The following is a 25,722-nucleotide window of genomic DNA, read 5'->3' on the forward strand; positions in this document are numbered from 1 at the left end:
GCCGCCGCCCTCGCCCCGTCCGGCGGAGGGAATTCGGCGCTGGGAGCTCCGCTGTGCGTGAGGCTCCGAGGCCGTCCTCCCGCCCGGCTGACGGGGTTTTCCCGGCTGCTAAGAGGGGCCCGGGTCGCCGCTCCGGTATGCGGTGACTCGGGCGAATCTGGGTCCCGTCTGCCGCCTTTGGCGAGCATCGCAGAGGTTGCGATCGGGGTGGAAGGCAGCCGGTGCCCTCCTCTTTTTCCTCCCGTTCCTCGTGGCGGGGCCCGCGCGGCGGTAGCCGTCCGTATGGATGCGTTGTGCCGCCTGGAGCCCGAACGACAAGAGGAGCCCATCACACTCTATTGTGCTGCTGTCGTCTGACAAGCGACAGCTCAAATGGAGCTATTACTTTCGAGAAGTTAATAAAAAGGCGCACCCAGCCCGCCGTCCGCCATCCCCGCGGCAATCCATCACAGCGGGTTAACTCGCTAGGGGAGCTGGCGCTCGGGGAAGAGCCCGAGGTGGGGCGGGGGCGCGGCGGGGGCTGGCCGCCACTTCGTGGGGGCGATTTTTTCAACTTTCCCGTAGGCAGCAAGGGAATCACGGAGTAGGATGGCTTTCCCCCGCACTGCCGATCGGTGGGGCTGCGGTGTGTTCGAGGTTCCGAAGCGCCAAACAGGGCTGGCTCGGGGCCGGGCGCGGAGCGGCTGCGGGACCGCGGCTTTCCCGCAGGCTGCGGCTGGAGCCGCACCGCGCTGCTCCCCTGTGCGGTTCCCGGAGGCTGGCAGGGGCGGCCGGGGCTCGGGCACCTCGCAGGGGCGATGTGGAACCCATCCGACTGACAACAATAGACGCAGAACTGCAACTTGCCGCTCCTGCTGTGCGAGCGAGAGGGCCGCTCTCAAACGTGGTTGTGAGATGCGAAGCTGAGCTGATTCCCTCGTGGTTTGGTGCTTTGTGTTTGAATGAGTTCTTCCTACGACGCTCAAAGGTCAGCATATCCTGTTAGAAAAGGTCACTTTGCTTCAGCTTAGCGCTTAAACGGTTCGGGCTCTTCGAATAGGCGTGATTGCCAGCTCCGGTGCGCGGCGGGAGGCACCGGTGGAGGGGCGGGGGGGCACTCACTCCTCCCATCGCCGGCCCTAAGGGGACATCTGAGACCTGTAAACAAAGGGCCGGAGCTTTCTGGGCATTAGAGATCCATTTCAGCGTTCTGAGAAGCTTGATGAAGTATTAAGCCCGATGCTGTGGCAAAATCCCAAGTTACATAATTATATTATTACGCTTACTCGAATTGTCCTTTCAATTTCAAGCAGAGATGATCCAGTTGCTCCTCAAAGGGTCGTTTTCCCATGAATTGCTAAATAGCTGCTGCATTCCAGCAACGGATAAAGCGATTTCTTTGTACCCACTTCATAACCGTGTGTTTTTATAGTGGTATGATGAAATGGCAAACTCCACAGTGAACATTCCTCTATGAAGATATATCCTCATTAGGTGGATATGCTTTGTATTTTTCTTCTCTGCTCACAAAAATGTTTGCTGTAGCAACCCTAGCAAATACTGAACAGAGCAATAATTTCTACCATTTCTGTGCAGCATGCACAATTCTTTATCCCCTCTGCAGTACATGAGCACAAAATGAAAACGGATGGTGCTGCTGTGCAGACTGCTGGGAGCTGGGGTTGCTTTTGTTTGGAACGCACAGTGGAGCTGAGGGCAAAATCTGGCTTAGGTATTTTTATTACTCATGATACAAGAAATGAGAGAAGTAGTGCGATTCTCAGGCCGCAAGCTGAATGTGCATTCAAGGAATTGATTTGTATTCAATTATTTCACAGAAAAGAAATAGGAGAAAAGACAGAAATGTCTTGTGCTCAGGACAAGTTGGCAGTAATTGCAAAGAACCACGCTGCTACAGTGTATTTAACTGAAAGTTCCACTTCCAGTTTGTCCATGAGGAGGTTGCACAGAGCTGTTGCACACTTGGGAAGTGCAGGATTGCCTTCTCTTTTCCCAGGGCTGCATCAAGCTGTCCGTGTGAGAGATATGGCTACAAGCATTAGCTCGAGAGTTCGGGCACATTCTGCCATCATTTACTGCTGCTTTCAGAAGAATTCCTCATCTGGACATCCCCGTTGCTTTGTCTTGTTACAGTTCTCATTATAAGTGCTGCTTTAAAACATAGTAAACTAGTGACAGGTCAGAGAAACTTGCACTTCCTATTATCCGAGCCTGCAGAATTCTGGCTTTCAGGGAAGAAAATGCTGTGCCATCAGGTCAGGCTGGCACTAAGTGTCAGTTAATTAAACTTGAGTTTTGGAGTTAACAAAGATTGAAAACTGCTTTGGGATGTCTGGTTGTGTATTCTGCTGCTCTACTGAGTTGTCATTATTTCTGAGTAGGAGCAGTTCATGCGAGGCAATGAGGCCACTCATTCTGGTATAGTTAATAGCTGCCTGAACAAGGCTTACATTTCCACATTTTCATTATTAGAAATGATTCTGATTCGTTTCAAGTTCTTCCTTCCTTAAAACTTTTAAATTACTGTTCTCCTAGAAGCTTACATTTTAATACTGCCTAACGTATTTGCTGCTCTCTGGTAGCAGATTGTACATCACAAGCAGCCTTCCCCAGCAGTCAGCTTTTGGCTTTGTTTGGTGTTACCTGTGTATTGTTTTTAAAGAGTTCACTAAGATACAGATGCTAAAAGTGAACTGTTATGAAGTTTGGATGAACATTTTAACTAACTGTTCTGTTACTTTCTCTCCATCTTTGATCAAAACATTTGTCATAGAATTATCATAGATCCATTTGAGTTGTAACAGTCCTTTAAATGTCATCTAGTCCAACTCTCCTGCAATAGAATGGGGACACCTACAGCTACACAGGTTGTTCAGTCTGATCCAGCCTAACCTTGAATGTCTCCATGGACAGGCATCTACCACCTCTCTTGGCAACACATTTCAGTGCTTCACCACTCTTCTTGTAAAAAACCTTTTCCTTACATCTGATCTAAATCTTCCCTTTTTCAGTTTGAAACCATTTCCCCTTCTCCTATCACAACAGACCCTGACAAGAGTTCACCTTTGTCTTTCTTATAGTCCCCTTCTAAATACTGAAAGGTTGTTACCAGGATTTTTCCTTTAGAAAGTGTTTAAGTTACCAAAACTTTTGTGAAATCACTGGTCTTTGTGCTGTTTACTTGCAATACTTGAGATTATTTTAAGCATAATTTTACCTTTTGGATTTTAAAGAATATTTCTTATGGTTATCAGGACTTTTAAAGCTGGCACAGTTCACATCTTTACACTTCTTCCACAAAACTAAGCTCTGATGGCTAAACACTAATGCAGGAGAAACTTACAGGGTTGGATTCTGTTCTATGTAAATGGCATTTGTCTGAAAGGAGTTACAGGAGTTCTGAATTGACTCAGTGCATTTATAATGATTACTTTTCAATTAGTTGTAGCAAATCTTTTTAGAGCAGCTTTCTGTTACTAAAGATGGCCACATCGTCATTGGAGAGATAACATACTATATAGAATATGGCTATTAATCTGCAGCAGAAGAGTTGGTTCTTTTGTTGGGGATTATACTGCATTAATGATAAATTTAGTAGGAAGATTCAGTCTTAAAGCCTCTCATGGAAAATGAGAACAAAGCAAGCTGGTATTTCAACAGCCATCTGTCAGTTGGCATGTCAACAGTATTTTTATATAGGTGAGATTTCACACTGAAGAAGCCTTCCAATAGCATTTCTTACCAGGGCTGTATTACGGTGGATGTATTTTGAAAATGTATGCATTTAAAACTGTTTCTCAGTTCTCAGCTACACTGAAGATTACCTGGAAACACACGTTCTAATGAACATTGCTTTTTAGAGCTTACTGGTGGAAGGGTAACAACTTCACCAATACAATTTTTTGATGCCTATGAAAGTCAAATATGATGTGAAACCTTTGACAAGAGGTTTAACACTATTTAATGCCTTAATTCAGAATAGTATGCATAGACTGTCATAAGCCAAGCTGTGAGTAGTTAGAACCTGTCACAGTTTATTATAAGAAAGCTATTAGAGCTCCAAGAAAGTGTTGTACATGAAGTGATGTAAGAATGCACTACTGAGCATGCAAACCACCTTAAAGCACAAGATACTGAGTTCATTGCTTCATTAACTGGGTAACAGCTTAAATGTCAGCATGAGGTTATTTCATTCCTAATTATCTTTCCAAAAAACATAAGGAGGCTAATCTATGTTTATTATATTGCGATAGAAGGCTACAGATGACTTCGCTGCCACAGTGGCATTATGCATTTAGCCTTATTCTCCAACCATCCGAAAAACACAGAGAACACATTAGGTTGCGCTTCCTCTTGATTATGAAACCTGTTATTACTTTTGCTGATGGGAGAGAATTCTAGCAGTGGGGTTTAGAAGTACAGTACCCTTAAGGATTTATATAAATAAACTACTTTTCCACGTTACTCTAAGGGAAATATTAAAGGTGTGTATTAAGGAAATATGCTACCCTGAAAACTAAGGGAAATGCAATTTGAAAGTCTGCTTTGCTGGAATCTGATCAGTTCAAATTACAAGTATCTTGTAAAAACAACATAACTTCATAGACTTTCAGTACCTTTGTGATTTTTGACTTGGAGCTGCTGTTATAATGTGTCACTTCAACACTGCTGTGGTAACGAATAGTTTGAACAGCGCTTCAGGGAGAACTGAATCAGTTCAAGCTTTGTTTCTGTCCTCCCTTTACTCTTCCTGTATTGACAAATGTATATAAGGTTATAGGTCAGGTGCCAGGGTGGAGGAGATAAGGAATTCTCATTGACCACTATGTCTATTGAGGTGACTGCCTGTAAGAACACCACTTTTTAGTTTGATGATTAAGTGTATTCTAATTTATCAAATGGTATTTATTAGGAATGCAAGCTGACAGCTCTAAATGTACAACAAATCATGTAAACTCATATCACTGAGAATACAGGAACAACTATTAAATACAAGCATGATTATTTTTAGAGATAATATCAGGATTCAAATTATATTGAACAACTGTAACATCACCATTTATATAGAATTGAGCCTCTCTGCTTCTGTAGTTATTACAGCCTTATGATATTTGGGCATTGCTTATTTCTTATAAGGCTATTTATTTAATCTTTGTACATTTCATCTATTAATAATGAATTGTAGGCAGTCGATCCTCATTCTCCTTCCAGTCTAAAATTCTTCTTTTCATTTCTTTAAAAAAGCCCAAGCACCCGGCCAAATACCAAGTCCCCCACCTTTCTTACAAGAGCAAAACCCACAGAAGTTACTTTCATGTCTGCAGGCCTTTCTAAAACAAACATGGTTATGGTTTAATTACAAAAGTGGTTTGTGTCACGCTGATACATTTTATTACTTCAATTCTTTTTAATGTGTCATCATCTTTCTAGAACTAACATATAAATACTGCATCCATCCCACAAGCTACTGAACTAGCATCAACACCGAAGGTTTCTTTTAGTTCTCCATGTCCTATATTCTTTAGCAATTGCACATATGAATTTAAACAGTGAGAAATATAGAATGCTAGGTTAAGCAATCAATTAATGATTAAGTCATCCAAGAAATTGCTCAAGATTACTTTTCAGAAATGCAGTTTACTTTGCAGGAATGTGTAAATGACAACAGCAATGTCAGTGGTACAAAGTATTCTGCTCACTAAAATACTAACCTTTATTTACACAGCTTTCTATCAAATATATTACTAAAGAACTGGTGGTATGTAAACAATGGTACATGCAAAATGATCCCTTTTACTATGAAAGATTAATGTACACTTTTGTTAAATAAAGACCAAATGCTATTATATACAGGTTTTGTTTTGTTTTTGTTTTCTCTCACTGGAAGGCCTTAAGAGACATTCAAGTCTAATTTTAATATGTTCCAAATAAATACCAAATAATGCAACATTTACAAATAGCACACCAGCAGTATTTTCAATACTAATCATTTTACAAATCGGAATTTAGTATTTCAATTAAGCAAAGGAACAGCAGCTCCTCCATAGATATTAAGGCATGTCACATAGCATCAAAATGGAACCGATGAGCCTCCTGTCGCTTCTCTCTGTCATCTGCTTTCTGAAAAATAAAATAAAAAAGCTAAAGAGTTTGTGGGACACAGAGCAATGCTGTTACAGAAATGAGCTGTCAAATGTCAGAGAACCGTTCATTTATTTCCAAGTCACTCAATTTGACAAAAGGCAAAAAGCTTAGTAAAAGCCTCAATAATTAGCTCTTAAATGATGTCAGTTTCTAATAGCAATAATCTACTCAAAATTGGCTTCTGCTGTTAATACGCAGCTGTTTTAACATTTATGACCCATTATTTTCTGTTTTTCTAATAATGCTTTTATAAGAGGAATATTTCAAAACTAGAGGATGGTTCCTGGTGTGTATGTATTTAGCCTAATACGAGATGAAATTACTTTGGATTAACTGTAAATGTTGTCATCTACATTACACTTAAAATTAGATTTTTTATTTAAATGTTAAATACAAATTCAGACAAAGAGAGCAGTCCAGCTAACAATTAACAGCACCAAGCAGGCAAAAAAAACAGACTGTTCCATGTTTCTGTATTCAGAAAAATGTGAGAGGATGCATTTCCCCACTTGTTGATGTGGAACGCACATCAGTCTGCTGAAAGAGCAGCTTGGACTGTGCTTGGAAAGAGAAGCATACTTAAATTGCACCTAGAACCCACGGAAGGTGCTCTGATATGTTCTCTTCTCCCTGCCTCCCTTGTGGTTCAAAGCAGTGACAGAAGAGAAAGGCTCCACTCCCAGGAGTTTGGAATGCACAGTGAACCTTTTGAGCAACCCATGTTTTTCTCATGACAGACAGTCCCTATAAATCCCAGTATAAGAAAATTCAGCAAAACAAATTCAAATGCTTTTTCAGCTTGCTTATACTTTTCTCTTTAGTTCTTTTTTTGATGAATGAGTAAAACGAAGAAAAGCCTTTACAGTATGCTGTAGTGTGGGCCTCCAGATTTGTACCCGAGTTGATAAATATACATGATGATTTTGGTAGAAAGCAGAGCATGTGTTCTGCCATTAAAGTTTGTCATCTGCTCTGGCTCAAGGCCAGAGATTTCCTCATCACACACTGTTTATGTATGACAGCGATTCCAGTGGGCTAACTATGGATTTCACTGCGTTCTGTGGCAGCAGCCGAGCTGTCATTTAACTATTGCATTTTATGGCACTTTGTGGCAGCAACATGGCTGTCAGTGAGGTTTTAAGACAGTCTGCCTGGCTTTTTGGCAGGGTCTTTATCAATGCTGGTAGTATTCTGAATGTGAAAACTGGGTGGGAAAAGGGGAGTGGCATACTTCGCTAAATTAAAATGCTTGTCACATTCTACAATGTTATACAAGCTCACTTGGAAAGCAATTTTCACTCCATTTCTTGCCTGCTTCATGAAAAAATTACAACTTGAAAATTTGTCAGTAACTGATATTCTGATGAATATATCAAAACTTCCCTAGCAAGGATTATCATCAACTTGTAGCGTTCCCATGTTCACAAAGCAAATTAAAAAGAATTCAAGTACAGGAAATGTAGCAGGCTATATTGTTGTAAGATGAAATAAAGGCTTCAATTCTTCCTCAGCTTCTCTTTCATCTGATGTATCAAAGGTAAAAACTAATATCTCAAAGCCATTCATTTTTTAATGGATCAAAAATTTCTAAGGAATGTCAGAGCAACATAGTAGCCCTAAATACTACAGTTATTTAAAAAGTACAGTAATGGCTGGCAGCTGAATGCCTAAGAACTATTGTAGACAAAGGACTTCTCCTGCTACTTATCTGCAGAGGTCAAAGTACATGCTTTCTTTTAACTGCTGAGTAAAGAACGGCAGCTTACATACAGATACATCCTCTGGGGGAAAAGAAGAGATTGCAGCTGCCAGTGTGTTTCCCCTTTCTTTCTTTGTGATAGGTACTCTAGAAGTCTGCAGGGAAAACAGCACTGAGGCAGAACAGTATTCTTATGAAGGGATTACTGGAAGAGGCAGAAAACCGAGCATAAACTTGCAAACAGGGAACTTTGAGTTCAACCCGCAGTCATGCCACTGGCTCACAATACTGCCTTGGTCAGGATTTTTACTTGTTCTGTACCTCAACATCTTCTTAAAATGAGAAGGTAAAAATCAGTAGGAACAGCATTTGAAAATTATAGGAATTAACAGTTGTTTACACATTAATCTAAAAATACATAATTTAACCAAATATTTGTGCATATTTTGTGCAAGGAGTTTAGCACATAACCAACCATGTACTTAATGAATGGGGCTTAAAATAGCTTAGAAAGCACCCACTGTAGGTTGAGTGCTTTACATTGAAGTACAAAAATTATTATTAGCAAATAAAGTTTTAAACACTGTTGTTAAATCTCAGTTTCTCCAGATGGAATTATATGTCGCCCATCACAACTTAGAGACCAAATATATTTCTTTGTTACTCCTGTTGCTTTAGACGTATTGGAGACAGAGTTAAACCCAGGCAGCACACAGTCCAAGCTACCATTTAGCAATGCTTTCTTGGTACATTAGGACACATTAAGGACAGTCATAATAACATTCATATTTCCTTGCTGTGTGTGTTACATTACTACCATCACTATGATTTGGAGACCATATTTAGCATTTTGAAGAGTGGAGAATGACAGACAAGTAGCGTTTAAATATGAAGCATGCGCAATGTCTATCTGAATGTTTAACAAGGTCATTTTATTTCCACAAGCACAAAATAACAAACAGTTCCACCATGTCAAAATGTGCAGTAATTTTATTTGACAGCTAAGATTATGGTTTGGGTATGCAGTAGCATTTATTGGCAATCCTGCCAGTTGGATATGATTGCGAACTGCACGTAGTTAGGAAAAATGGGAACACGTTTCTTTTGTGACATGAAAGGCCTCTTTCAAAATGCTTCTTCAAAATCAATAGATTTCTATACACTGCATGTATAATTCAGACGCACAGAGCAAAGCAGCCAATATGCACACAATTGTCTCCCTATACACTCTTGAATGCTAATGCGAGTGCAATCAGCAAAGATAGTTACAGAAAAAAAGAAATGTTTTTCCTCTCTTTTAGATTACCACCAACTCAAGCTAAGTAAATTGAATTTATGTTCCCTTTCTTGAATACTGTACTTCTTAAAACTCTGCAAAATAGAAAGCTTAGATATGAACCAAAAAACTTCTCATTCTGTTGGCAATAACAGCTTAATGGCAAAAGCTTATCAATCCTTTTCTTCATTTCCCTTTTCAAGAGCCTTCAAGCTTAAGCAGAAACAGCACCAATGTTTAAGCTTGCAATAAATACCAAATTAATAACAAATCCACTCCTTTAGGGAATTAATGCAATCCGTGTCAGAAATTATATAAAGCTACTCAAAAACGTACAAGTCTATAAAATATAAGGAAATGTTAAATAGCATAAAAAATACAGAAAAAATACAGCTAATTAAACTTACCTTTTCTTGCCAGTGTAATATGCCAATTATTGCCAGGATGAAAACACAGACACCAATTAAGGCTATAGCTGTTAGCAGCACTATGTTACTCGGGGTCAGATACAGCTTGGCACTCCAGCTATACAAAAGAGGAAAATCCAAGGAAGTGTTAATACCCTTAATTAGAAAGTAAAAAACAGATTTCATTTATAAAGATCAAAATAATTTGCTAGTATGGAGATATGTAGCAGCCTGGTCCACAAAAACCTTGGGGCTGTACTTGGAGACTGGAGCTTAATGGTGTTTTCTGGGAAATACGTAGCTTAGCATAATAATTTTCAAGTAATACAATTGAAATTGAGCTTATTTGTTCAGGGGTGCTATGAGTATCCTCAGAGACTAACTGTTGTCGAGTTGTAAGCAGCAGAACCAGTTGGCTGTGGCAGAAGAATGCTGGAAAGCAACAAAATGAGGCACTTGAAGGACTCGTGGAAGGCATCCCTAGAATGCTGTGGGGTGCCAAGGCTCAGTAACACCCCTTTTATCCTTCATCCTTCTTGTCATGGGAAAGCTATCAGCATGATCTTTTACACTGAGGCAGTACCAGGTCCTCACGGGAAATGCCATATTTATGTTAAAAGGAATTATAAATTAAGAATTACTTTTAAGGAAATCTGCATTCTTTTGGAATTCTGTTCTCTACAGTTCAGTGTCCATAAACTTATCCTCTAAAAAAACGCAGAAATAACTTATGGATGACTAAAAAAATTCTTCATAACGCATACCTTTCAATACCTTAACACTGTAAATTTTCTCCATCTGGCAGATGTTATTCCTGTGGTTGTTAATTAGTAATTGAAGTGGCACATCACTTCTCAACTGTTATTTGTTCTGTAGCAAAATTAGCTGCTGAAACCAATGTCAGAATCATTTCTGCATGATAAACACAACTGACCTCACTAGTAGATCAAGCGGCAAAAAGCAGCTGTAATATCTGACTAATGTTTTCTCTAATAGCAACAACAGAAACATGCTTGATTTCTGAGATAAACATTTTAATTTCTAGATTAATTCAATGTTGAAGAGCCTATGTAAGTAACCCCTTCATCTTTACTTAAGGAAAAACATTCGTACCTGTGGCAACAGATAGTGTGTTCAGAAAGGCTGAATTGAAGCTTTTATGTACAACTGGGCAGAAATTGCATGTTTGGTGAAACCAAAATGCTTGCTTCAATCATCACCATGTTTACAAAAAAAAAAAAGCTAGAAAATCCAGCAAGTGTGTTATTATTTACAGTTCAGCTGGCAATAGATCCTGACTGCTTGTGGCTACTATGTAAAATCATATGTAAGTACTCAAAAATATTCTGTCCAGTCACAGTGGCAACAACAGTACCAGAACCGAGTCCTACTCCTTCATTGCTTTTAGAGTCACTTTCTATACAACTTAAAAGAAAAAAAAAGAAAAAACAGAATACAGACTGTATATTAGACATTATTTATGTAATTTTGCGATGTGCAATTCAAAATATTAAAGTTACCTTCGAGGAACATTATGAGGATATGGGATGACTATAAGCTGAGAGTTTGGTATGATAGCTGTCCATTCTTGTTTTCTTACGGACTGAAAGTAAAGCAAAGGCTATGTCAATTCCTAACAAGTCAACACTCTTAAAAGCAAAGACTTTCTCTGTTGAAATATGGCAAAGGAAAAAAAAAACTCAAAAGTGACTGTTTTTTAAGTGACTTTTTCTCCCTTACATTTATGTAGGTCTTTTATTCTGAAAGCAACAAAGCACTTTAAAAACAACAAAGTCTAAAGCGAGAGTAGTGCTGTTGACATGGAAAAATATCTGCTCAAAACACAGATACAAAGCAACAACATAATAGGGAAAGAAAAAAAGAACCAATTTTAGAAAGGAATTTTACCAATTATCCAAACCAGAATTTCACAGGTACGCTGATACAAATACCTTTAAAGCAACATAATCAGATTTAAGGACTGTGAACAGTCAGGACCATCTCATGTTTCACCTCAAGATTAGATGCTCACAGTAACCTCTACCTCCTATGATATTGATCATGGTGCTGTCACTGAAGTAGAAAGGATTGTGTGAGTTTACAGGCCAGCCAGAGCAGCCCCAGGGAAATCTTACAGCTGAGACCATAATAATTGGACCATCAGGTCTAATAAACATTTATCATTTAAACAAGCACCATATGACTAATGCTTACACACAACTTCAGTTATCTTTTAGTTTTATTGTTGGCATTGGAGCTTACACACACCTTAAAAACCAGACATGCAAGGTTTGGTTTTTTGGGAAACTCTTTTCTGTATTCAAACTTACCTTTGTATTCATATTTATGAAATAAATGTCATTAGCAATTTTCCTATCCAATTTTTCTACAATGAAAGGTTATACCAGAAATATTAGCTTGAGAATCATAACTTTTAACTAACCTTTTCTCCTAAAGGACGAGGAATGCCAACATACAAATGATCGAGGAAATTAGCGCTACGTCCCAAGCCCAGCACGTTGTACGGCAACTGGAGAGCAAAATGTGCTGACTGGCTGAGCTGTCCAGCTGGAATAAGAAAATAAGCTTTTTGGAAAAGCCCCCTTTATTACAAACACATTTCAGAGTCAATTATAAAAGTATTTCAATACTGTAATTGCATTAGTGATTTAATTTTTAATGTCTCAATCCCACATTTCCTAAGTATTTAAAGGGCACTTAACTGCTAAGTTGCCTAAATGTTTTGGATTTCTAGATAATATAATTCTTTAAAGCACCTTTTTTTTGTGTCAAACTGCTATTTATTACAAGTTGAGGAGAAATGAGCTATTTGTGTTTATTTAGATATGGCTAGTACCAAATCTCACCCCACTGACTCACAAGCTCAGACTCAACATGAGAAGATTCACTTTAACTCTTGCTAGTAGTAATCAGTAATTATTGCTTTTCCTTGTGTCACAAAATTAGCTGAGAAAATGCTCATAAACAAATTCTCACATAATAATTCGATTTAATGACAACAGGATTACAGTTGTTGCAAGTTACATCCTATCAAGGGCATATAATTATAAAGAACTAAATGAGTGACTATATAGTAGAAATAACATTCTTTCCCTCCTGAAAAGACAGCAGGAAAACAGAAGTGTGCAGTTATCTACAGGTTACTAACATGCCATTTCCAAGGTTGCCAATTACTCCATTTAAATAAAAACCTTGTAATCTTAATGTCTGGCAAACTGACTCAGATCCTACGTGGATTCTTTGTTCATTGCCTAGAAAGCTTCTTAGCAAGTGATCTGATTCCACAGCACAATATCAGCATCTCAAAAACCACACTGAATTCAGCCCTTCCCAGACTAAGTTTAAATGAGACTCCACTACCACAAATAGAGTTACATGATCCATAGATGCAGTTTTTGTTGCTATTGTTGTTTTTAAATACGATGACAGTGTCAGGATTTTTTGAATGTCAAAATTTTCACATGAACTTTGGCTTTGTTCTAAAAACAAACAAAATATCTGATACTTGATCACATTATAAAACAACAAAGAATTTACTTTAAAAGTAATACTGATTTCTAAAGGACTTCTCCCAAAAGAACAAGATGTAATATTTCACATTGAAAGGTTTTTCAAATGACTTTTGAGTGAGATATTTAGGATTATGAGGAGTCTGTAACTTTGGTATTCCTTTTTTTCTTTCATTACACAAATGAAATGAATGTCAACTAAATTAAAGGAAATAAAAGAAAATGTCATACAATGTGTGCAGTCAGCCTTTAAAGAGTTTAGAGAGTTAGATATTGCACTAGAATTCTTAACAGCACTGAATAATTTCATGGCTACTAATACCGGTTCTTATGTCTACTTGGATAAGGATGATGAAATCTTAGGCTTCAAGATATAAGTAAATCATTTGCAAAGGTCAGGAAGGAACGCTTCCTACTACACAGTACAAATATATATATATTTTTTTCTTATTTGCCTTAAAATGGGGAGAAATTAGCGCAGCAGGACTTGGGAGGATCACACGTAGAAGGTTCCAGTTTATTTTATAGCCGATTGGCTACAAATACGTGAGATTATTGAAACTATTTCATGCTTTATTCCACTTGCATCTATCAATTTCTACAAAAGTTTGGTAATTACTTAAATGCTCCATTTAGAATCACAGAAAAGTAATAAAAAGGACAAATGTTTATCTGAGAAACAGAAAAACCTTGAGCAACAATTAAAAAGTGACAGACTACTGTTAACAATTTATTGCTTTACTTTAATGTTTAATTAATTACTATTTATTTGAAGTTTGCAGTTACCAACAATTAATTTACTTACGAAAATATTTCAAATCTAATCTAAACTGCAACTCTGGTGATTTGCTATGTTGTAAAATCATTTGCTATGTTGTAAAAACTCCACAGTTTTCTTTACTTGAAGAAAAAAAAAAGCTACTTGGAAGCACTCAGATCTATCATGAGCTATGAACTCAGAATACGGTGCTGTCATGAATGTTTCTGTTTTAAACTGCAAGTCAGTAAGTTCATTGCTCCAGAAAGCTTAGAGTAAGAAAACACACCATTTTAAGACATGGTTTTCAGTGGTTTCAGCCTGTCAGTCTGAATTTGTATGTAAAAGCTCACAACGTTAGGCAGCCAAACCTCACAAAATTTTTGCAGTTTGATATTGAAAAATTGTTCTGATCATCTCCGTATCTATCTCCTTATTTTCAAAGCCTGGCATATAAAATTTGAAGCAGCCTATACTATTAACCTTCTGAAAGTCTTGCCTGAATACCGAATTATGTGTCGTCTGTAACACATACAGTACTTGTTCTGTTAGATCTGAATGAAGATGTATTCCTTCTGTTTCCATTACGCTGACATAAACTTGCTTAATGTCCTCAACAATTTACTTCAGGGTGACTTCACCTAAGCAGTAAAAGTGCTCAGATGAAACCAATTGAACTTTATTACTGGAAGGTGATTGCATTTACATGTAGATGCAATGCTTTCTATTATTTTTTTATTTTAAACAGAACAGATTATGTGTGAATTGGGACATTTGAACCAGCTTAGTTGAACCTACAAACCTAGATTCACAGTGCTGATATTTTTCAACCAGTTTAAACAAATTTTGGGGAGATACAGAGCTGAAGATGTGAGACCACTACAAAAAACTCTCATGGTAAAAAACTAATGGAAACTTCCATTTCAGACCTGTAGTCTCTCTTTTACTTACATTACATTGTTTCTTCCTGTTGCTATGTTTTCCTCTAATTGGAAAAATGATGTATTTGTCAAAAGCTGTTATTATATGTATGTAGATAGTAACTGTGAATACTATAAATAGTATTTGTGATGTATTAATTTGTAAAAAATAAATCCCAACAAGTCATATTTTCCCCCTTCCCCTCATGTCTTACAAAAATGTAACAAAGTTGCTTAGTTTTAGACCTACATTCTTTTTACCCCTTAACAATGTAGGTGGCTTTTCTGGTAAAAAAACAAACAAACACTATTTATTCCAGAAAACATCTTACCTGACAGCCACCAAAAACTAAACAAGCTGGAAAGCTTTCAAAGAGTTGGAAAATTGAATCTCCTCAGCTCTCATTGAAAGCTTTACTTCAGTTCCCTTATTACCACCTTTGGAGTCGTAGCCTAATGATGAGAGAACAAAGAAGTACAGTGGAGTAAGAGCTCCTTTTTTGATTAGAAATATGCAGAATGGCAACCTGACCTTCTGAAGCTTCTTCTCATGACTTAAGAGGTGAAGTTGTGCTTCATGTAGAACTTCCCCTAGCAAAAACTTGTCTTTTCCTACAATATATTTTTTTCCTCCCTGGAGTTCCAGAAAAAAAAGTATGGAAGTGGATTGAATGTGTGTATTTGCAACTTAGATGCCTTAGGTGCTGCTAACATCCGTGGTACTTCTGACAGCCCAAGCACCAAAGCTGATATATTGGAACATGTTTTCATTAATAACAACTTGACACCACAAAATTACTGAGTAAAGCCAGAATAACCTAGTTCAAGAGTTCAAGAAAGGTTTCTATACAAAAAGAAGTAATATAGAAAAACATACTACAGTCATCTCCACCTGTAACAACCAAGATATCTCTTAACAGAATTCAGATATTCAATTATTAAATGACTCAAGCTTCTTCCATCCATACCATTTTCTATATAGTAGAATTGTACATAATTAATTCTGCAATGTCAAGTGTTTACTGAAATTAAGCTTTGTTTGCTTTTATCTGGGATATTCTTCAATGTTTGCACTGTAATTCATTACTGTGAAAACTGCTAGACATGCTCTTTAACTAAGCTGGACTGTGAGGTGAGTACACATGAGAACACAAAGCAACAACAACAAAGAGTAAACATTTCCAAAAGCCAGAAGGGCAGCACTTATCCAGGACTTATCCTTCCTTCTGTCATGGGAAGCTTAAAACAAAACCAGAGCTCTAAAATGAGATGCAGTACTTATCAGTCCATGGAACTTCAGCCATACCGCTGCTTAAGCAAATTATGACTTGATCCATATAAGCAACACAATGAAGGTGTTCACAGAATAATATTATGGATAGTCATGAATATTCATCTTCAAGCAAACAGAAAGAATTTACTGTTCGGTGGCTCCTGGCCGACACTCCTAAAGTTTCTGGTAGATACAAGCTGCAACAATAACCCATATTAACTATAAAATCAAATATGCATCTATTTTAACTTTGAGAAAACTAAGAAGTCCATAGCAGCAGCTGCAGATAAAACACATAAATACGTATCAACTTGATGCTCCTGCCCTGTTTAGTATGTAATTGGTACACACAAAAACACATCTCAAAAAGCTTTTTATAACAGGCTCTCTCTGCCAGAGGTGTCCTTATCACAAAAATATCTAGAGAGCTGTATTTTCCCTCAGCTGTCTGCCTAGTCAGCATGCCAATGAGTCAGCCAAGTCCTGCTCAGGTTATGGAAGTGCAGAGCTGCCAATCCTATCTGTCAGTGCAAAGCAGCAGACAGGCAGGTTTCAAGGCTTCTTGCCTACAAAGGAGAGAAAGTGAAGGTATTTGATGGTTCAGATGTTCCATAGCAGAGGGAGAAAGAAAGCAGGAAGACAAAAATTGGAGTGTAGTGAAAAGGTAGCAGAGAGAAAACTGAATAAAAAGATGTGATAGCTAAAGGTAGCTTGGCATTCATAGTATGATGTTTCTACAGAGCTATTCAGCAATTTAACTTCAGCCTTTGCCGCTATCTAATAACAAATTTAAAACGCTTCTTGTGCTGGTGCTACAGCATGAAGCTGTCCTTGTGCAGTTTCTCAAAATACTTCAGTAAATTAACCAGCTGCTCTATATAAAGTATCCGCTCTGCTTTGTTATTTTCAGTCCACAAGGATATTAATTCTAAGAAAAACAGTTGATGTTACTGAAAATAAATGGAATCAAACTTATCATGTAAGTAGTATTTTCAAGAAAACACAAGGGATCATTATTTGAGAAGTACAACAGCTGGCAAAAATGTCACGTCTGAAGTTTAGCTATGGTCAGAACTGCTAGTAAATAGGGCAGCATAGATGTAATCTGCAGTGATACTGGCCTTATCTAACTGGCATCAGCCTTAAACAAAAATATTCAAAACCACAGAGAAAGACTGCTAAATCATTATCACAAATTATATGTTTTTAGGCCGTTGAAGTCTAAAAGACATGAAAAACAAACTACAAAAGAGTCCCCAGGCTTTCATTTGCTATCTTTATCAGATTCAGCCCATGCACCTCCACCATGCCACAAGAACAGCTTTAATTTACTCTATGCTCAAGTTCAGCTATTGTTCTCTAGTTTATACCAGGTATTGCTGATGGAAGGATTCAGCTGAAAAACTATCTCAGAAAAATATTATAAAATCCTTAGAAGCAAACAAAAACCTGGAAATGCAGATCTGAAACTCCTGAAAAATAAAAACCCCAAGAGAAAAAATAGGGCGAAGGCAGGTTGCAGAATCAGAATTCATGGCTGAAATTAGTTTAGATACTTCTCCCAGACTTACACCAGAACCTGATTGGATCATAAAACGCATTCGACATAAAAAGCTGTTGCACTTGAATTGCTTCTCAGAGAGGAAAGGTCTGTGGAGATGTTAACAGAAGATGTAAGACCCAATACTTACGCTCATTTTGGCAATTGCTATTCCTTTTAGTTAATTTAACAATATTTCTTGTTGTAAGATTACAGGCAAATTGAGGAGTGTAGAAGTAAAAAGCACTGAATACACGCTAATTATTATTCTGCTATCTTTTAACAACACGCTGGAATGTTAACAGCAGAGAGAATAATTCGAACAGCGTTTTAAAAAACCCTCTCAATTATGCAAATTTGCTGTAGTTAAGACTTGGCAGATCAAAGAACTTCAAAATGAATTTGATAAAGACAGCCGTATGTGCCTTGTTATTCTACTGTTTGCATGAATAGTGCATCCATAAAACATACTGTATTTCACAATTAAAGTCCTGCAGAATTAGGAACATCAGAAACAGAATGGTGAACATTTCTTCTTCTTTAGTTTGGTTTCAGATGGTCCAACAAACAACTGTTCCTCCAGTAGGACTTCTGGTAAAGACAGCCATCAGCATCAGCTGACAGGAAAACAAACCAAATGTGGAATGTTCTTTTCATTAGAAAAAGAACAACATTGTTACATGTTACTTATTTGGAAAGAGATTATTAAAAAACCCAGGTAATTATAAACCACAGGACTCTCTCATTATCGTTTTCATAAAATTAAAAGCTTTGGATATGGATTGTTCAATGATATTATATAAAAAATGGAAACAAACTGACAAAAAACTAGTTTTGAAGTGGTATATAGATGCCATACTTTTAAAGCTTAATGTGGAAAAGATGTTTTGTAGGTTTATGCATGGTCCAAAAATGCCATCTGGGTTTGGTACTGTCAGCCAATACATATATATGAAAGCGTTGCTTGAGGTTTTTCTTGGCAGTCAAATAGAATATGATTTGGCTGTAACAGACAATGCATTTCAAGATAATAACCTGTAGGCCAATAATGCCAGTTAGAAAGACATTTACTGAATTTTACAAGTAGGACTTGAGAAAGAAGAAAGTTTAGCTAAAAACTGAATATAATAGGCTCAGAAAATGTGACTGACAAGTACTTGCAGGAATTATACAGACTCAAAAAAATCTATTAACAGATTGAAATTGAGAAACTGATCAAAGAGTATTACAAAATTCCCTGTAGCAGTACTGTGAGGGTCATAAATGCACTTGGAATTCATTACTGTTATTTCATAATGTCAAAACATAAAAGGAAATTCATCATGATTGGGCTCTGTTAGGTTTTTATTATTGCAAATATGGTAGTAGTGAAGATTAATGGTGCTACAGCAGTATGAAATCATAATTGATAGATATTTCCCATAGTAAATTGTAAGTAAATTGAACTTAGCATTCCTAAAAGCAACCTTTTTTTTTTTTAAATTTTCCTTTCAAGATATCCAGAAAACAAACAAAAACAATCAACATCTCCAATTCCCCAAGATTAAGAACATGATACGTAAGATAGGTCCAAGTTTTAAGTTAGCTTTATTCCCCCGCTGATTACAATTTATGGTATCCCAAATAGAAAGTGCTTTAAAGAATTGGTTAATAGATTCTGCTAGCTGTTAGATGCAGTCTTATAAATGTACAGCATGGCTTCACTTGAGATGTCTGACTTCTAAGTCTGAGATAGTGTTAAGCACAAATAAATAGAGTGAAAAACTGCTCTGACTATGTGAACACTGCATCTAGATGAGTATAATTAGATCTCAGCAGAGGCTGTGTTATAGTTTATTTGATTTATAGTCATTTTATAGCACTTTGCTAATGAAAAAAAGATCAGTTTGACGATGCCACTAATGCATTTATTCATTTATGCAAAGAAGTCCTTTTGTTACTTAATCAGTACATCTGATAATACAATTGGTCATAGGTATCTATTCAAAACATACATGGCCAAAGGCATTATGAAGCTGTTTTTTCCATAAACAGGTGTACTAAATTTAAGCAGGCCCACACTAAGTACCAGGGAGCCTGAAGGAGTAAATGCTTTACACTTCCTTCAACTCACTGACCTCTTCATTTAGATGGATGTTCCTTGAAAGAACGCACCAAACTAATTTCTATTGGCAGGCTGGAAAGAAATTTTGTAACTCAGAAATTACTGCAACTTCCAGCAACTGTAGCAACAGCTGTCACAAAGCAGCTTTATCTGATACCTGGTATCCATTCAGCAAACAGCCCCTGAAGAGTACAGGTGCAGCAATCAACTGCAAGTAGCTTAGCTAACAGCAGAAAGATTAGGGAACTCAAATTTTTATTACACAAATTTGTGAAAGAAAGAAGAGTTTTTATTATGATATGAAGATACTTCCAAGCTGTTTTCACTTTTGCTCTGTTGAAAAGCAAGCATTTCAGTCTTTTAAAAAAGGGATGGCTACAATAAAATTGCTAATCTTCAGCAGTATTCCTAGCATTCTCTGCAGCACTCATTCACAAACTCAAGTCTGTAGTCAGTATGCAACATGAAAGCAAAACAGGTCAAAACTTGAGATATCCAGTCATTAAAAAGTACAGAGCAGAGAAGGCACACCAGTAGTGAGCATTAAAGTAATATGGACAACACAGTAGCAATCTCTAAAAACCTGCCTTGAATTAAATTGCCTTCGAAACCAAGACAAAGTGTGAAACGAAACATGTCTGGATTTACACGGTGACAAATCCAGACCTCTCTACAAGCAGGCCTACTTCCTGCCTGGAACGTGCATCATCTTTTAGCCTTTCCTTATGTTTCCTCATAACTTCTCCACAGTACATTTTTTTTTTTCTTCATCTTTTCTTATGAGATTATCTTACCTGACCCATTTTTCAAGTATCCATTTGCATCAACAGTTGTGTACATGATGTAAGGACCAGGCTGATTAACACCAAAAGGCTGAAAGTGAGAGGGGAGAGAAAAGAAGCAGGCAAAATTTTAGGAACAGACAAAGCTCTACTAATAAAAACATTAAAGCAAACCTTTATAGATTAATGATTTTTTCAGGATATACACAATTTTGAAGTCTTGCTCTTACACTGCACATAGCAATATATGGAAACTCATTTTCAAAATAAGATTAATCAATTGTCTAAGTACCTCTCAGGTTTTCATGAAGGAAGCAATGCTGCTCAGTACTATGGCAAAAGGTTTAATATTTCCTAGGGAGCTCTAAGTATATAAAAAAAAAATATAAAACCTCAAATTATAACTGCATGTTTAAAAAAAACACCACCCACAACTCATTCAAGCTTTTCTGAGAATTCTCCATTCTGATGGACTTTCTTAATCTAAAAATACTACATAAATTCAAAATTATCATAATTCAGCGATGTTCTATTTAATTAAAAGTGCTGAACAGTTAATTTTCAAGTACCAATATCTATTTTAAATTATTTGGAGAGAGATGTGCTTAAACATCAAAGTAAAGTTAAGGGGGTAAAAAAAAGGAAGGAAAAATCAAAGGGAGTTGTAGATTATTGAGTGGTGAACCGTGTCGTGTACCTGTGTGAGAACAGGAGGAGCATATGTGGGAGGAAATTATCTGTTAAGGTAGGAGGGACAGAGAACAGCTACAAGAGAAGATTTTAAATAAAGGTGGATGTTTTTGTTTTTTTTTTCCCCCTCTTCAAACAGTGAATTCAAGCCGATATTATGACATCCAGTTCAGTAGAAGACCTTTAAGATAAGTTGCAGAAAGTTCACTGAAGAAGAGACAACGAATGCTTTGCATCCTCCCTCAAAAATATTAAGTTGTAAACTATAAGAATAAATAATGATGAAAGCCAGTATCAAATCTTGGAAAATGGAAGAGTAAGGCATAAGGAGACAGAAAAGATGCTGTTAATGCAAAACTATGAAAGATGAACCTTTTTGATGTACATTATTATTATTATCTTGGCCAAGTATTTGTATTCTGGCATAACACACCTCATGACACTAAGTTTGCTGGTTTGGGTTGTTTTTTTTTTTTTTACAGTGAAGGCAATAACATTTCAGTGATCTGGACAATCAAGTGTTCATCAACATCTGCTGAACATCTGCTCCCAAAACCTTCCCTTCATTTGGTAAGTAAGCTGGTAATACCACCCCAAACCTCTTACTATCTTTTTTCAGAAACCAATCTGATGTCCTAAAATAGGCTTGAAGAAAAGGTTGGTTTCCTTTGAAGCAGGTTTTTTAAAATTTCTAACTAAAGTTCAGAGCTTTTGCAGTTCAGCTCTGCAAAAATAATTTTGATTTCTGAGTTGCCCTTTTTAGGCCTTTCACTGTGGATACTGTAATTTGCTAATTGAAAGTTCCACAGGTGGTTTTGCAGGGTCTCTAGAGATGATTAAAAGATCTGAAATAGAATTAACACATCTACATGTAGCTAATCCGCAGAACCATCATTTCTTTCCCCTTCCTCCTTTTCCTTCCTTGTTCCCACGTACCTGATTTTAGCCCAGAAGTTGCTACCTGGCACCCCATGGCTGAATTTGTCCCACAGTGTTTTGCCTGGCTTTTATGACTGCCCTGACCAAGACCTGGCACATTTCATAGATTGGGCAGCCAGCTGTATTACACAAGTTTCTCTTGTACCTGACATAACTCTGCCCCTGTGATGCTGCATAATAAATCTCACTGCAGAATCAAACAATGGAGAAAAGTGGAGAAAGATGGTAGTTTCAAACATGCACAACTTGGCCAGTCAATATTTGGATCACACATTCTTCTAGTCAGTAACTCTCTTAGTTACGTATGTGAACAACTGTCAGCATAATCAAGCCCCAGAGCTTACTTATATTTCAATAGTGTTGCAAAGGCATAGTGAGACTTACTGTTATTTTCCGAGGACAGTCATTAGAACAGAGGCCACTGAGGACTGCAAAAACAAAAAGCAAGTTTACAGTATTCACACTAACAAGCCATCTTATGAGCACAACCTCAAAAATCTATTAAAACATATTAATAAGTGTTACGTATCCATTAAGATACATAAAGAAAATAGATTGTGTTCATTATTACTTTTGCACTAAAATAATTATAATTTGCTTAAAACATTACTTTGCAGAAATTAATCAGCTAATTACTGTTTTCGCATACCTCACCAGTTAGCTTGCTTCCAAAAGAAACATTTGTCAGTGAAAAAAATCCAAATAAAAACATGTTGAAATGTAGCAGACCGTACGTTTTACTCATCACCCTTTACTTCTAATCATTTAAAATATACTTGTCAGAAATGCAGCTTTACTTTTTAACTGAAAAAGAGGAACGTAAAGGCTTTTCCCTATATACAGGTGATAGCTTTAAAACTCGACTCAAAACAACTCCCATTTCCTGTTTATTCTGTGTTATTTGAAAATATTATAAGCAGATGTGCATAATGCTTCTTAATATCTGTAGCATATGACAGTTGTTGAATTACTTGTCGGCTTGAAAAATCAGTTGATTACAGAAATGTTAAACATTTATAATCAACTAAGGGACAATGAAAGCCATCTGTTCTGTAACCTCGAACATCCTGTCACATTAAATATTAGATGCACAAAATCTTGGGTACAAAATGTGTGGTGACAGTGGAGTACTAAGTGGTGTACATAACACAGCCTAACAGTCTGATCAAAAGTCATCCCAAACTGGAGTCAGAAGGACTATTTGTATTTTCTGTGAAAATCTTAACTGAAATGATTCCAAAGTTAAAATTCTTAGTTTGTGACTTAACATTTTTAAGCATCCAAATAGAGAACAATCTGTAATCTATCCATACAGTCCAAAAGAAAGTCCAGACAGGTAAGGTGAAGGTACGGCAGAGTACAATTTGAAGACGGTGTCTGTATCAAATAATAGACAATAATCTAGAAATGTATTTTGTGTGTTAGACAAAGATGCATGTTCAACTGGAGCCATCTCTTCCTATTCTGATGCAAAACAGCACATTGCAATTTGCTGTTCAATTTCACTGTGGGAACAAATAACCTGACCAAGTTCATTTGACTACTTTCATTGTCCATATACCAAATAAGTGAACACAGTGCATTTAGCGATACACCAATGGGCATAAAATGTGTTTTATTATAAATACTCCCTCCTGTGTCACAGCAGAAATGTTTTTCAGCTATTCTAATTTCCATTTTCTGGGGGCTTTTACAAAAACACGAACATACCTGAGTATGGTGCTAAAAATCAAAGCAAACCTTTCTTAAGATATATGTAACACCAATGCTGAAAATTATTCTATTACCCATTCAAAATATCACACAATTGTCTTTCTAATATAATTCTGTGAAACGAAACATTTTTCCACAAGGTTTTCTGCATGCTTGTGACAATTATGCTACCCATACCCAGTATTATTTAAAAAGAGCACAGCTTTCATCAGCATGGCAAATCGTTGTGGTCTAATACAATGAAAACAAAGCCCTATGGAGTAATACATTAATCAGGCTCAGTAGTGGATGCAGTTCTATTTATCTTACAGCATGCAGAATGCACGCTTCAGAATCATTATGTATATTTAAATAGCACAAAGGCAAACGCAATCTCTCCAGTGAACCTCCTGTTTTTCTTGCTCAGTTTCTCTTTATGAGCTCACTTATAGCCTCACCTTTTATCCCTCCTCAAAAATCAAGGAAGACAGCCAAGCAATGAGCTCAAAGCTCAACACCTTTGCAGTCTGGAAGAACATGGTAAGGCCTAATTACTCTGAATTACATATATCATAATCTAACACTGGCCTTTTAAACCAAGGCTTTAATTAATTCACATACCCTTGCCATGCTATCTGTCATCCTAAATTGTTATGATAAGATATATTTTAAGCCATGTAATACTTTTAGGCTGAAAACACTGAACTGACTCAGACATCGAAACATACTCTCAGAATAGATCATGCAGAACACACAAAATATGCTCCACACAGATCTCTGAAATGAAACCAGTTCATTTTGCCCTAGATTCCACATCATTTCAAAAGGATAGGGGAAGAGAAACTCTAGTAAATTAGTCTTGATGTGACAGAAGTCCTTGCTGGAAAGAAAATACAGCAACCACTCAAGGCAATAATGAAAATAAATACATTTGGTTATTGTTTCTTGACTAAATTCTGAAAATAGGCAGGGTAAAAAGTTAGCCATGGTGGACAGACAAAGCATGTTCCTTCAAGTCAGTGCTGCTTTAATGTCTTACAGCTCTCCTCTGTATTATTATGGCATACATATGTATAAGCATAAGTACATTTTTCTCAGGTTAGTGACTAATAAGCTGATCTTCCTCTAAATTTTAAATATCATGAGACATTAAAGGATAAGTTGAAGAATAAGTATATGTAGATTAATACTGCTTTTACAGTGACAGCACTATGTTACATTAGAGATAGGTAAAGGTGTTGTAGAGGAGATTCACAAAAGAGAGGCTTGAGTTCAGCCAAGTCCAGCCCTCTCCCTCAAAGCCAGATATACTACACAGTTTGTTTAGTCTACTTGTATAAGTCTCTAATATTGGAAACTCTACAACTTCTCCAGGAATTTATATTACTACCTCACAAGCTGCTGTTTAGGAAATTACTCTATTTACTCCTGTTTTAAGTTTCTTAATTTCTGTCATATCCTGCATGGACACAAAACAACCAAACACACTTGTTCCCCTACGGTTATATATCATCAAGGATTGAAGCCATGAATTTCTTCACATTTCTCTTTTAGAACGAGTAACTCAGTTTCCCTGCAGATCATAATTTCTGACATTTCATAACTAAGCCAGAAGATCTTCTAAAGATCTGGTAACTGTTGTTAGAATTTTGCTAAAATGCAGAAGTGGAGAACCAAAGCTCCAAAATGAAAGGAAGGATTTAGACTGCCTCTAGGTAACAAGTGAAACATGACCTGCTTTCTAAGTAAAAGTACACACCCAGAGATAATGAACACTTACTTGAAGGACACAGTGGTCAAAATTGGCATTAAAAACCATTAAAGTGATATTAGAACAGAAGTACTGAGAATAGTGGGCAGAAATGCTTGCAAATTATGTACTCTAACATAAAAATAGGAAAAAATGCAACCTTTGAAACTAAACAAAAATGCGTCATCCAAGTATGGACCCTGCAGTCTCTTTCTGCAG

The 25,722-nt window shown here is 37.0% G+C and overlaps 1 protein-coding gene across 2 annotated transcripts in view; it reads right to left on the reverse strand.

Moving 5' to 3' along the window:
* Nucleotides 1–4,008: 4,008 nt before the first annotated feature.
* The window catches only part of ITFG1 (integrin alpha FG-GAP repeat containing 1), a 64,989-nt gene continuing 43,275 nt past the window's right edge, over nt 4,009–25,722 (reverse strand). For both annotated transcript variants that reach the window (XM_072346647.1, XM_072346648.1), the window contains exons 13-18: nt 22,446–22,489; nt 20,445–20,523; nt 11,970–12,094; nt 11,047–11,129; nt 9,527–9,644; nt 4,009–6,120 (exon numbers count right to left, since the gene is read on the reverse strand). In XM_072346647.1, the coding sequence (XP_072202748.1) occupies nt 6,061–6,120; nt 9,527–9,644; nt 11,047–11,129; nt 11,970–12,094; nt 20,445–20,523; nt 22,446–22,489 (509 nt within the window). In that variant the 3' untranslated portion in view covers nt 4,009–6,060. The remainder of the gene's footprint in view (nt 6,121–9,526; nt 9,645–11,046; nt 11,130–11,969; nt 12,095–20,444; nt 20,524–22,445; nt 22,490–25,722) is intronic.

This window comes from Excalfactoria chinensis, chromosome 11 (genome assembly GCF_039878825.1).
Source record: "Excalfactoria chinensis isolate bCotChi1 chromosome 11, bCotChi1.hap2, whole genome shotgun sequence".
Taxonomy (NCBI): Eukaryota; Metazoa; Chordata; class Aves; order Galliformes; family Phasianidae; genus Excalfactoria; species Excalfactoria chinensis.